This window comes from Misgurnus anguillicaudatus, unplaced genomic scaffold (assembly GCF_027580225.2).
Source record: "Misgurnus anguillicaudatus unplaced genomic scaffold, ASM2758022v2 HiC_scaffold_27, whole genome shotgun sequence".
Classification (NCBI taxonomy): domain Eukaryota; kingdom Metazoa; phylum Chordata; class Actinopteri; order Cypriniformes; family Cobitidae; genus Misgurnus; species Misgurnus anguillicaudatus.
In genome coordinates, this window is record NW_027395277.1 from 552,787 (window position 1) to 566,069 (window position 13,283).

The 13,283-nt window shown below is 37.6% G+C and overlaps 2 protein-coding genes across 5 annotated transcripts in view; both read left to right on the top strand.

The window, feature by feature from the left end:
• Positions 1-13,283, top strand: part of LOC129433427 (verrucotoxin subunit beta-like) — a 60,736-nt gene that overhangs the window by 30,254 nt on the left and 17,199 nt on the right. Inside the window, exons 11-15 of one of the 4 annotated variants that reach the window (XM_073864687.1) lie at positions 9,905-10,036; positions 10,676-10,722; positions 10,795-10,838; positions 11,195-11,239; positions 11,391-11,827. In XM_073864687.1, the coding sequence (XP_073720788.1) occupies positions 9,905-10,036; positions 10,676-10,722; positions 10,795-10,838; positions 11,195-11,202 (231 nt within the window). In that variant the 3' untranslated portion in view covers positions 11,203-11,239; positions 11,391-11,827. Of the gene's footprint in view, positions 1-9,904; positions 10,037-10,675; positions 10,723-10,794; positions 10,839-11,194; positions 11,240-11,390; positions 11,828-13,283 lie in introns of those variants that run through there. The other 3 variants (XM_073864688.1, XM_073864689.1, XM_073864686.1) reach the window with 3 other exon arrangements.
• Positions 836-7,255, top strand: LOC129433426 (cytolytic toxin-alpha). Its single transcript, XM_073864577.1, has 8 exons — positions 836-1,025; positions 1,182-2,869; positions 2,950-2,968; positions 5,272-5,368; positions 5,449-5,585; positions 5,681-5,763; positions 6,081-6,182; positions 7,138-7,255. Exons 1-8 carry the CDS (start codon positions 881-883, stop codon positions 7,231-7,233), a joined length of 2,367 nt encoding a protein of 788 aa, XP_073720678.1. The 5' UTR covers positions 836-880; the 3' UTR covers positions 7,234-7,255.

The following is a 13,283-nucleotide window of genomic DNA, read 5'->3' on the forward strand; positions in this document are numbered from 1 at the left end:
AAAGTGTTCCCCTTGTTATGCTGCTTGGTTGCTGCTACTGTGTGCAATGGTGTAATTATTTTATTTATATATTTTAAGCAGCCCTGAATTTTCTTACTTGTTCTACCTCACCTGTTTTTACTATTTGTTAAATATAGTTCAATAAATGTTCCTTTTTTAAATGTAAAATCATTGTGTCATTTTTATGATAAAAACTGAATGAGCAAAAGCAGTATCGGCTCCAAATATCGGCTAAAGAAAATCGGCAGACTGTATCGGTCATCGGCTAAGGCTGATGGGAAAAAAATCGGTATCGGCATCGGCACAAAAAAATCCATATCGGTCGATCCCTAGCACAGACCCCCGCTCCCTTGATTTTGACCAACGGAGCAAGTCTACTTCATATGTACACTTCAGGTAGCTCCATATACCACAATGCAACACGACTGTGGCGTCACTTCAGCAGTTCGCGCTTTGCACAGTTCATATGATGGTATGGAGAGGGCGGTCTCCATTTTCCATGTGATCAAGGGCTTATGGTGTTTCATTTGAACGCACTTTGTGGCTGTTTCTTAATGTCAAGGAAGGCAGAATTCTAACATGTGAACACACTTCTAACATGTGCGCAAATTTTCATGAGTTTCCGAGCATGTTTAGGCCCTCAAAAATGCGATTCATTTTGGAGAAAAAGAAGTGGAAGAAACTGAGCGAAAACAATAGGGCTTTCTGTCAGTCTCAGAAATGTCCCCATGCCAATTTGAGAACCTTGACCTATATAAAAAGTGCCAGTTGGTTTTATCTTATCACGTTATAGTGTTCCATATTCCTTCAGTAATCTCACATTGCACTTTACGCATGTTAGACTTTGACTTTATTAAGTGATGTAAGATGTTCATGATAAATGATTTTATCCCCATTGATCTGCTCTTATATGTCAGTGTTCAGTATGGAGTCAGTAGGAGTGAATGTGATAGAAGTTGCTGCTTTAGGGAGACCCTTTCAGCTGGGGATGCTCTACGACTGCAGGAAAGATGCTCTCGTGCCAGGTACCACACTAAAATTATCTTTAACTTTGCCCAGATAAGTAAAAATATTCTTGTATTTATTTTTTTGTATTATTTCAATTTCTCTCCAATTTATTTGTGTTACTTTTAACGTGTTTCTGTTATGTTCTGTTTTGACTGATTTTTTTCCGTCTACAGGAATCACGTTGTGGAATGAAGAAAAGCTCAAGCAGAGTATTCGATCTCGTCCCCAAATTAATACAGATTTCAAAGTTACAGCTTCAGACTCTATTGAAGAAAAATCTAACTTATTGAACATTGAAGCCTCTATGAAATTGAGTCTGTTGGGTGGATTGATCAGCGTAACCGGTGCAGCCAAATATCTCAATGATACCAAGAAGTCTTTTATTCAGCAGAGACTGACTTTACATTATCATTCAACTACCAGGTTTGAAGAACTGAGCATGAACCATTTAGCATCTGAAAATATAGCTCACCATGAGGTGATTGATCACGATACAGCGACACACGTGGTGACGGCAGTGCTGTATGGAGCTGACGCATGCTTTCTGTTCGACAGAGAGGTTTCTTCAGATGAGGACAAAACTACAGTGGAAGGAGAAGTGAAGGCAGCGTTTGAAAAACTAAAAGTCATTACAGTAGACGTAAATGCAAATCTAAATATGAATGAGGTTCAGAAGAATGCGGTGCAAAAATTCAGTGTCACTTTCTATGGTGATTTTCAGTTGCCGTCTAATCCGACTTCATTTGAAGATGCTTTGAAGGTTTACGCTAAACTTCCGAAACTGCTGGGGGAAAACAGAGATCTTGTGGTTCCACTGAGAGTGTGGCTGTATCCTCTGAGCAAACTTAACTCGAGAGCTTCAAAACTTCTGAAGGAAATCAGAATTGATTTAATCAGTGACATAGAATCAGCATTAGAGAGTTTAAATACAACTGAGATGAAATGCACTGATCTTCTGAAAGACTCTTCTGCTTCAGCTTTACCTCCATTTCAAAATAAAGTACTGCAGATGAAGCAGAACTGTAACAAATACAAGTTGAGTCTCATGAAGAAACTCGGCTCTCTGTTGCCTCAGATCCGTGGAGAAAAGATTACAGACTCAGCACTGATAGATCTACTGAAAGATCATCATGAATCTCCATTCAGAGAAAGTGAGCTTGAAGAATGGTTGAAAGTGAAAGAGAAAGAGTCTGAGATCATTAAAACACTGCTCAGACAGTTGATTGATTCTGGTGCAAAGGTAGAAGACAACCTAGAGGCAATCTTGATGGATCTAGATGTTAAAAATCTGGTCAGCTACACATTCACATCATTGGACTGGTCAGATGTGCTCCTTCCTAAACAAATTACCTATCTAAGATCTTCAACAATGAGAAATGACACTGACTCCAAGAAGGAAACATCATGGCTCACCCCTGCTATCCACAAGACTATGAGGAGCAACTTGGAGATGTTTAAGAGCTTGATTGATTCAAAAGATCGTAAACCAGCCAAGTTTATTGTGTCATCAAAACAAATGGTGGATCATCCAGGTTCCTGCATTCTCCTGTATGAAGGTGGATGTGTTGAAGCTGTTTGCTTCACTCCTCCATCACAGCCGGCTCGTCCAATCACAGCAAAGGTTAAAGGTGACAGTGTGGTGATAAATGTGAAGCCCTCAACATGTCCTGCTACAGAGGAACTCAAGTTACTCTACAAAATAAAGCAAGAGAAGATCTGGACATCTCAACCTGTGCTGAAAGACCAAAATACTGTAACTCTGACTGATCTGAGACCAGGCACTGAATATGAGATTAAATGTGCGGCGGTGGGGAAACTCAACTACACCACTGAATCTGATGTGATCAGAGATAAAACTGAGGTATGGTCACACATTTAATATTATTACATGTCAGCAGATATTTATTTTAGTTGTTAATGAATATTAAATGTTTTTTTCAGGGGAGGAACCATCCTGTGGGTGAGTTTGTGTAAGAAGGACGCAGACAAGGCGGGATCCATTTGTGGATGTTTATTAAACACAAGCCAATCTAGCAGAAAAATCTAAATCTTGAGGCAAAAGGGGTAAACAAAGGCAGTCAGGCAGTTCAGTATTAAGAAGCAGTCCAATCCATTCAAACAAGTTACAGGGGTAATCCAAAGACAATAAACAGGTAAACAGGCAATGGTCATAAACAGGCAATGTACTTATCAAGTAAACGCTCGGTAAACAGGGTAAGCTGGCAATACTTCGCTTTTAAGCTATGGCAGGGTAAGATTAAATAAAGAGCAAACAGGAAATGATGAGAGAAGCAGAGGGCATCGCCATGTCAGAACTCCGGTGAGGGCTCCCTCTGGTGGTGTGGCAGTATGGACGTTACAGATCCCCCCCAGGAGCACCCCCTGGCACTCGGTGGGGTCATCCTCGTGGTCGTGGTGCAGTTTGTTCAGGTCTGGCTCAATGGAAATCTTCAATGAGATTGGGATCCAAAATGTCGTCCAAGGCTACCCAGGACCTTTTTTTCTGGGCCATAGCCCTCCCAATCTACCATGTATCGGAGTTGACCCCAGCCTCTAGCAACTCCCTTTGACAAGGTTGATAGGGAGGATGGGGACGTCGGCGACGGTTGGCTTGGAGTTCTTGATTTCCAATGGCTCTCTGAAGCCCAACATGGGTGCTTTCCCAAACTTCTTCACTTTTCCTCATCCACTCGTTGACAGAAGGGACACCAGAGGGATCTCCTGACCATGGAAACATTGGTGGTTGGAAGCCGAGTACACACTGGAAGGGGGTGAGATTAGAGGAATGTCTAAGTAAGTTTTGAGCATATTCTGCCCAGGGGATAAATTCTGACCATCTGTGTTGTTCTCAGCTGCAATATGATCTCAGATAATGGCCGATTTCTTGATTCAGATGCTCCACCTGTCCATTAGACTGAGGGTAATAACCAGAAGTTAGACTGACATTAATTTCAAGTTGTTTGCAAAAAGCTTTCCAAACCTGGGAGGTGAATTGAGTTCCACGATCAGAGACAATATCTTCCAGGATACTAAAGTTCCTGAATACGTGATGAAACATGGCCTCAGCGGTTTCCATTGCTGTATGTAGTCATTTGAGGGGAATAAGATGACAAGCCTTCGAGAAACGTCAATGATGGCACGGATGGTAGTGTAATTGTTGGAGGGTTGAAGAGCTGTAATGAAATCTATACTCAGGTGTGACCAGGGGCGTTGAGGTATGGGCAGAGGTTTCAGTAGTCTGCAGGGCAGTTCCTTGGTGGTCTTGGACTGGGCACAGATATGACAAGACTTAACAAAGTAAGTGACCTCATTATTCATTGTGGGCCACCAAAATGACGTAGTTACGGACGAATTATCTGTAGAAGTTGGCGAACCCTAGGAATCTTTCAAGATCTTTGATAGTACGAGGTGATGGCCATTCTGTGCCTGCCATGACTTTGCTGTTGTCCATTTCGACACCCTGTGAACTTATATTGTATCCCAGAAAGTTAGTTTTGGTTATATGGAACTCACATTTCCCCTGGTTTTGGAGGAGAAGAGACAGAAATTCTTTGACATGATTGACATGGTCCTCCACACTGTTGGAATAAATCAAGATATCATCAATGTAAGCAATGACACATTTATGAAGAAGGTCCCTGAACACCTCATTAATGAAAGATTGGAATATGGCCGGTGAGTTGGGTAGGCCATATGGCATGACAAGGTATTCATAGTGCCCCCGAGTGGTGTGAAATGCAGTTTTCCATTCTTCACCCTCTCGAATGCGAACCAGATTGTATGCACTGCGTAAATCGAGCTTGGTGTAGATTTTGGCCTCTCGTAGTTGTTCCAAGGCTGCAGTTGGCAGTTTTCAAGACTGTAGTTGTTACAGTTTGGTGTTTTTCATTTATTTACCAGAGTAAAGTGAGTCAGATTACACCTTAAAGCAGTTGGACATGTTATTTTATGGCACATATGGGATTCTGGATCACTTTAATTTGCTGGATTTAAATGAGCAGAGCAAACACACGATCAGAATCATTTTATTTTTTGTTTTATTTTTGTCTATTTCATTAGTTTTGTATTTAAGTTTCATTAATTTTTATTTTTGTTTTAATTAAAAAATAATAACCCTGATCAGAATACACATGTACTGACTTATTAGATCATACTTAATAACTAAAAACAATAAATACATGTGTCAAATATGACTTAAAAAACAGTGGTTTAATGGTTTTGATGGATAGTTTGATGTTGATAACAATGTGTGTCTCATTTAAGGATATTGTGGTTTGATAAATCCTGGATGGGGTAGCTGGTTCAATGCACTTCTCCAAACTCTCTACATGACTAAAGAATACAGAGATCATGTTATGAGGTAAATTAATAACTTCATTCATTTAATTCTGTAGTGATTCATCAGAGTTTATTACAGTAAATATATCATGCGTTGTTTAGACTGAACACAGGTGATGGGTCTTCTATGGACGAGTTCATTAAAGAGTTAAAGGTGTTGTTCGAAAAGTTGGACACCGAGCAGGGGCCGGTCTCAACAAAATCAACTCAAGACACAGTTCACAAGATCTTTGCATATGGTAAATTAAAGTAAAAAAAATGAATCCATATAAATAAATAATATACATTATCGTTAAATTGTTCACATGTTTCATTTTTGTGTTTTTGTTAAAAGGCTTTTTTTGGACAATGCTTAGACAAGAAGATAAATACCTAAAATGCCTCTGGAAGATACTTATGGCGACTCACTCATCTAAGGTGACTCAAGTTTCTTCCTGTTAGTTTTCACTCTTATCTTATAACTTACTGTCTGTGTCTAAAATCATTTTGATTGGTAGTTGGTAGGATGTTCAAATTTAGTTTTGACTTTGATTGTAGAAACCTCTTGCTTTTTACTGTAAACAATTATTTCATCATATAATACTGACTACTCTTTCATTGTAACAATTTGATAGCATGCGTAACATATACAGTAACATATAAAGAAAAAACATATTTTTAGTTGTGGTAATATGACTTCGTGATTAAAGCATCAATATTCATAGATTATTAATAAATCTGCTTTCTGACTTTAGATTTTCATGTTTGATGAGGACTATTGTGAAAGATGTAAATCACGGAATTCTCTTTCAATAACCGGAATCATCTCAGTCTCTGTTGAAGAATTCCAAGATGTGGTATGCAGTTCTGAATTTATCTATTTAAATGATTAAATACTCGTTCAGTCTAACTTGATGTTGATAAACTTTATAAAATGTTGACACTAAATTTAAAGGAATAGTCTACTCATTTTCAATATTAAAATGTGTTATTACCTTAACTAAGAACTGTTGAATCATCCCTCTATCATCTGTGTGTGTGCACGTAAGCGCTGGAGTGTGCTGCGACGCTTCGATAGCATTTAGCTTTGCCCCATTCATTCAATGGTACCATTTAGAGATAAAGTTAGAAGTGACCAAACACATCAACGTTTTTCCTATTTAAGACGAGTAGTTATACGAGCAAGTTTGGTGGTACAAAATAAAACATAGCGTTTTTCTAAGCGGATTTAAAAGAGTAACTATATTTTATGGCGTAATAGCACTTTTGGGAGTACTTCGACTCGCCTAAAAAGTCCGCTCCCCTACTCACTCTCATAATGGGAGAGGGAGGGTGTTACTGCGCCGAGTCGAAGTACTCCCAAAAGTGCTATTACGCCATAAAATATAGTAACTCTTTTAAATCCGCTTAGAAAAGCACTATGTTTTATTTTGTACCACCAAACTTGCTCGTATAACTACTCGTCTTAAATAGAAAAAACGTTGATGTGTTTGGTCACTTCTAACTTTATCTCTAAATGGCAGCATTGAATGAATGGGGCTAAGCTAAATGCTATCGTAGCGTCGCAGCGCGCTCCAGCGCTTACGTGCACACACACAGATGATAGAGGGATGTATGAACAATTCTTAGTTAAGGTACTAACATAGTTTAATATTGTAAATGAGTAGACTATTCCTTTAATCCTTTACAACTGCAGCAGTAAATCTGATAGAAAGAGCTGTGTCATAATTAAATACACTTCATCATCATTATATATGAAACTTTACTTCTTAGATGTTATATTTGATATTATTTGATGTGTTTGTTATGTAGGAAGATGCTCTACAGATAAGAAAAGGAATCATAAAGCAGTTCTGTCATCACTGCAATAAACCTCTGGAGACTGCAAGTAACTTTTCTATCATGTAGAGTGAGGAAAACATCTATTTGAACACCCGGCTATTTTGCAAGTTTTCCAACTTAGAAATCATGGAGGGGTCTGAAATTGTCATCGTAGGTGCATGTCCACTGTGAGAGACATAATCTAAAAAAAAATCCAGAAATTACAATATATGATTTTTTAAAACTATTTATTTGTATGATACAGCGCAAATAAGTATTTAAACACCTGTCTATCAGCTAGAATTCTGACCCTCACAGACCTGTTAGTCTGCCTTTAAAATGTCCACCTCCACTCCATTTATTATCCTAAATTAGATGCACCTGTTTGAGGTCATTAGCTGCATAAAGACACCTGTCCACTCCATACAATCAGTAAGAATCTAACTACTAACACGGCCAAGACCAAAGAGCTGTCCAAAGACACTAGATACAAAATTATACATCTCCACAAGGCTGGAAAGGGCTACAGGGAAATTGCCAAGCAGCTTGGTGAAAAAAGGTCCACTGTTGGAGCAATCATTAGAAAATGGAAGAAGCTAAACATGACTGTCAATCTCCCTCGGACTGGGGCTCCATGCCAGATCTCATCTCGTGGGGTCTCAATGATCCTAAGAAAGGTGAGAAATCAGCCCAGACTACACGGGAGGAGCTGGTCAATGACCTGAAAAGAGCTGGGACCACCGTTTCCAAGGTTAATGTTGGTAATACACTAAGATGTCATGGTTTGAAATGGCACAGAAGGTTCCCCTGCTTAAACCAGCACATCTCCAGGCCCGTCTTAAGTTTGCCAATGACCATTTGGATGATCCAGAGGAGTCATGGGAGAAAGTCATGTGGTCAGATGAGACCAAAATAGAAGTTTTTGGTCATAATTTCAATAAGCGTGTTTGGAGGAAGAAGAATGATGAGTACCATCCCAAGAACACCATCCCTACTGTGAAGCATGGGGGTGGTAGCATTATGCTTTAGGGGTGTTTTTCTGCACATGGGACAGGGTGACTTCACTGTATTAAGGAGAGGATGACCGGGGCCATGTATTGCGAGATTTTGGGGAACAACCTCCTTCCCTCAGTTAGAGCATTGAAGATGGGTCGAGGGTGGGTCTTCCAAAATGACAATGACCCGAAGCACACAGCCAGGATAACCAAAGAGTGGCTCTGTAAGAAGCATATCAAGGTTCTGCCATCTCCAGACCTAAACCCAATAGAGAATCTTTGGAGGGAGCTCAAACTCTGTGTTTCTCAGCTACTGGCCGGAAACCTGACTGATCTAGAGAAGATCTGTGTGGAGGAGTGTGTACAAACCTGGTGAAAAACTACAGGAAAAACTACAGGAAATGTTTGACCTCAAACAAAGGCTACTGTACCAAATATTAACATTGATTTTCTCAGGTGTTCAAATACTTATTTGCAGCTGTATCATACAAATAAATTGTTAAAACAAATCATACATTGTGATTTCTGGATTTTTTTTAGATTATGTCACTCACAGTGGACATGCACCTACGATGACAATTTCACCCCCTCCATGATTTCTAAGTGGGAGAACTTGCAAAATAGCAGGGTGTTCAAATACTTATTTTCCTCACTGTAGTTAGTAAATATTTACACCTGTTCTGATGGTGTGAAGTTGTGAAATGTTACATTATGAAAAATAAGCCTTAGATATCGGCAGAGAGGTTTATGTCAGACTGTGGCCTTATTCACAATGCAAACTTTAGGGAATGACAACCACATTTCAATGTGAGAGTAAATCCCTAAATGATCGTTCCATGTCTGTACGGATCGAGACTCACTCCTAAAAATGCGATGATTGACACATACTGTATGTAACCATAGTAACATTCTGACGTCTCGTGGTTATCATTTACTGACCAAAAATAATATTAAAGCGTTAATGTTTTGCGATAAACTCTGTCTTGGCATTGACATTGAAGTTTCGGTCATTTGTGAGACTGCTTCTCTCAGCGCTGTCTTGCAGTGTTACCAGCTCCACTTAATTTTTTGGGCTAACAAATCGCTGTGGCACTTAAACATTTATATCTTTGCTCATGAAGCGATCAGGTTTTTCATGTTTGAGTGTTTGGTATTTATTTCAGTTTATCATGAGATTTTTCTTGTTTGCTGTTTTTTCCTGACAACACTAGTAAGCAAATGCTTTCTTCACAAGATTTTATCCCCTTCTATGCATTTATTTTTTTAGAAGAGAGACATGTGTCGTGTCCATGATGCGCAAACGTTCATCAATAACTAGTTATTCAGTTTAGTTCTGTATGACCTACACAGTCAATGCATTTTGTGAGAGTTAATTAAGTAGTAAAATGTGGTTGTCAGTCACTCCCATTAATGACTTAAGTTTGTGTGTACAGAACAGGATTAAACATTAAAAGGTGAAGTGACAACTGAATTTATATGCAGTGTGTAATGTTTTAATCTCAGTTACAGCAGAGCACCACAATTTACTGAATATAATTTAAGCTTCATTCGGAGTTATTATCTCTTCAGAAACAAAAGATCCAGTCACAAAAAATACAGATTTTACATTTGAGGAGATTCAAAGGAAAAAGAATAGAGAAAAGTGAACTGGAAGTGATCATTCATCCTCATTTAAAGGTAATAAAATATTGTTTGTGTGTTTTCCAGTTTTTTTTATGAAATATAGAATAATCAGCTATCATAAAGTTTGTCTTTAATTTCAGGTTTCCTCTCATGAGTTTGAGCTCTATGCCATAATAAACCACTACGGCTTATATGATAATGGACACTTTAATGTAGACATCAAATGTGAAAATCAACAATGGAATCGCTTTGATGGAACCCACGTGTGTGAGGTATTTACATATATTTATATTAATGTGTTACCGTATTTTCCAGGGTATAAGTCACACTTTTTTCATAGTTTGGCTTGTCCTGTAACTTATTGTCAGGTGCGATTGATATGAAATTAATTCATAATGACGAACATGAACCAAGAGACAAACATTATGTCTACGGCCACGAGAGTCCGCTATATGCTGCTCTTGTATTTATGTAATTCAATGGATTCAGTGATGTGGAATGAGTTCGGGAGCTCGGTGAACTTGATTCTTGTTGGCTTTTTATGTTAATTTTGCCTATTCAGCCTCCCAGGTATGTTCTGTATGCTATTGTGTTAGCTGAGTAACTGTTAATGTTACATTAACATGTACGGACACCTATTTAGTCTGCTGTTCTGTGCTATTGTTTGGTTGAATAACTTGCCTTTCCAGAAATGTCTGATCTTGGGCTTCTGTTCTTGGGTGAAATAATTTTCTAAATAAATGAAACTTGTAGTCCAGTGCAAGTTATATATGTTTTTCCTCTTCATGACACTTTTTTGATTGAGGCGACTTATAGTCCAGAGCGACTTATAGTCCAGAAAATACAGTAACATTTTTTCCTGACAATATTAAATCATAATCTGATCTTGTTTCTGGGTGATTTTTCTTTAGAGTAATTTGAACAATCTTTCACAAAGAGACGAGAACTTCGTGTACAGGTACAGTATCTGCTATCTTTCATTAACTGTGATATTATTGTTATGAAGATGATTAAATGAATGTCTTTACAGGTCTTCAAGTGCTTATATGCTCTTCTACAGACCCAAAAAACACAGTGAGTAACACATTATATACTGATGTTATGTGTTGTTGATCTTTGATTTATAATGCAGCGTATAAAAGTCCTGTGATGTGACACGCTGTTCTTCATCTAAAGCGACAAACTGTAAAGCAGAAATACAGAGTAGAGTTTGATATCTATTATTAATTTATCTACTGGAGGTTACGTCTCTCTGATTAAGTGTTTTAGTAAAGTTACTGAGACTTTCAAAGAGGAATCTGGAGTTTGTTGTTGAATATAAACCAGTAAGAGTTAAAATAATAATCAGTGTGACTCTGTTTTAAATGTTTATCATTTCATCTTTAACATGAGAGTAAAGTGTCACTCACACTTTTATGTTTATATTAAAGATTCATGAATGCAGTCGTGTGAATCGTTCATAAAAGAAGATGAAGGTACTGTATGAGAATCTATTGTTTTCTAACATCTGTCATTAGGTCTGAAATTGAGTTTCATGATTAATATTTTTATTTTTAATTGAATGACTAACAGCACATTTTAAATTTGATAAAGTAACATGAACACAAATCATCTTTGTGATTGTAGGTCTGGACTGCATGGACATCAGATGAAATCTAGAAGAGTTTCTTTGACTTTTTTAAACCTTTTACAGATTCACAAAATGCATCTCAACATATAATCGCAAATGCTTTACATTGCATGCCTTTACATATTATTTAGTTGACATTATTTTACAAATTACCTTAAAAACATAATATCTGTGTGTTAAAACAAAACATTTATGTGTTTAATGTTTAATATTGATAATGTAGCTTATAGCAGTGCATAGACTAATCACTTTTCATAAAATACACATTATAATCAACATTATAGATCAAATATCTGAGTTTTCAAATGATTAGTTGGTTGTTAGGGATACTTTAGTAAATGAACACATACATGCTATCAGCTGGTGGTATTTTTCTGCACATTGAGACTGTAAAACTTTGTCTCTGATGAACAAAATTTAAATTAAAATAAAAATTTGCTCTTGATCATAAGCCGATCAGTTTTTTGTGCAATAAAATCAAGCATCTATGTTTTTATACCAGCAAAAGCCGACACTGAGTATAAACTGAACATGACACCATTGACAAGTGACACTATGAAGATGGGTGAAGCATTTTTATAAACTAAATTCAAAGGATGCAACCATTTTTTAATATATTTGAGTTAATTTAGGCTACATACCCAAGTACGTGAACAAGTATATAACACTGTGCTACAGGTTTCGCAAAAATCTCAAATATTGGGCCTTAAACATTTCAGTTATATTTTATTAATTTAATTCAATTCAGTTTTATTTATACAGCGCTTTTCACAATTGTTTAATTGTTTCAAAGTAGCTTAAATAGATGCAGGAGAAAACACAGAACAATCATAAAACATAAACAGCAGAATACAGCGGTGAAAAAAACCCTAGGAGAAAAACCCTGAGGGAAAAGTCCAGGGAAAAAAACCCTTGGGAGAGAACCAGACATAGCTGACTCTATAGATGATATATTATATAATAGGTACGATTTTATAAAATTTTATGGGGATTAAAACATTATATTGGTCTGACGTGATGACCTCCACGGCAGCTGGAACTATAGGTTTGTCAGTCCCATTGTCCTCGGAAAGGAGACAGGGACACAGTATTGGAGTTTATAATATGCTTGGTTCCAGATAGGCTAGCTATTGCGGCATGAGTATTTTACCCAGACGAGTTATGTAAATGCTTTGTTCCCGACACGCTAACTACTGCGGGATAAGAATATTTACTAGACAAATTATGTGAATGCTTTGTTATTACTCAAATTACACAGCCTACAACAGGGGTAGGCAGCGTGGGTCCTGGGGTGCCAATGTCCTGCAAATATTAGCTCCAACCCTAAATCTTCACAATATAGGGTTAAACATGGGTTGAACCCCAAACGATAACATGAAGGCATATTTATGAAAATGTAAAGAGGGTATAAACAACCATCGTAGGATAGAGTGCACTCTAAAAATGGCTGGGTTATTTTTTACGCATAATGGTTAAATATTGGACAGAACACACCGCTGGGTTAAAAGTGACCCAATGCTGGGATTGCAATTAAACACACATAGATGATTCTCATAAAATCCAGACTTTTTTTAAAAGCCCTTGAAGCCAATTTTTTGCAAATATAAGATTAAGGTCTGAACTTACTATAACAATTATTTTTAGAGGATTTAAAAATATTTCCTATCCACACTATTCCTGAGGTAAATGCGGGCGACGCCATCTTGAGCTCAGATGGGTAAAACTTCCGGTGAGCCACTACAGCTAATAGTAGTCCTATTGCGAGGGATACGAGTCTGCCGTTTTGACTGGCATTTTAATGCTTATTATGAAATCCAGGAAGATCGGCATAATTTGTGCAGTTAGGGGTTAACATAATAGATGATACAAACGCAGGAAATCTTTACAAA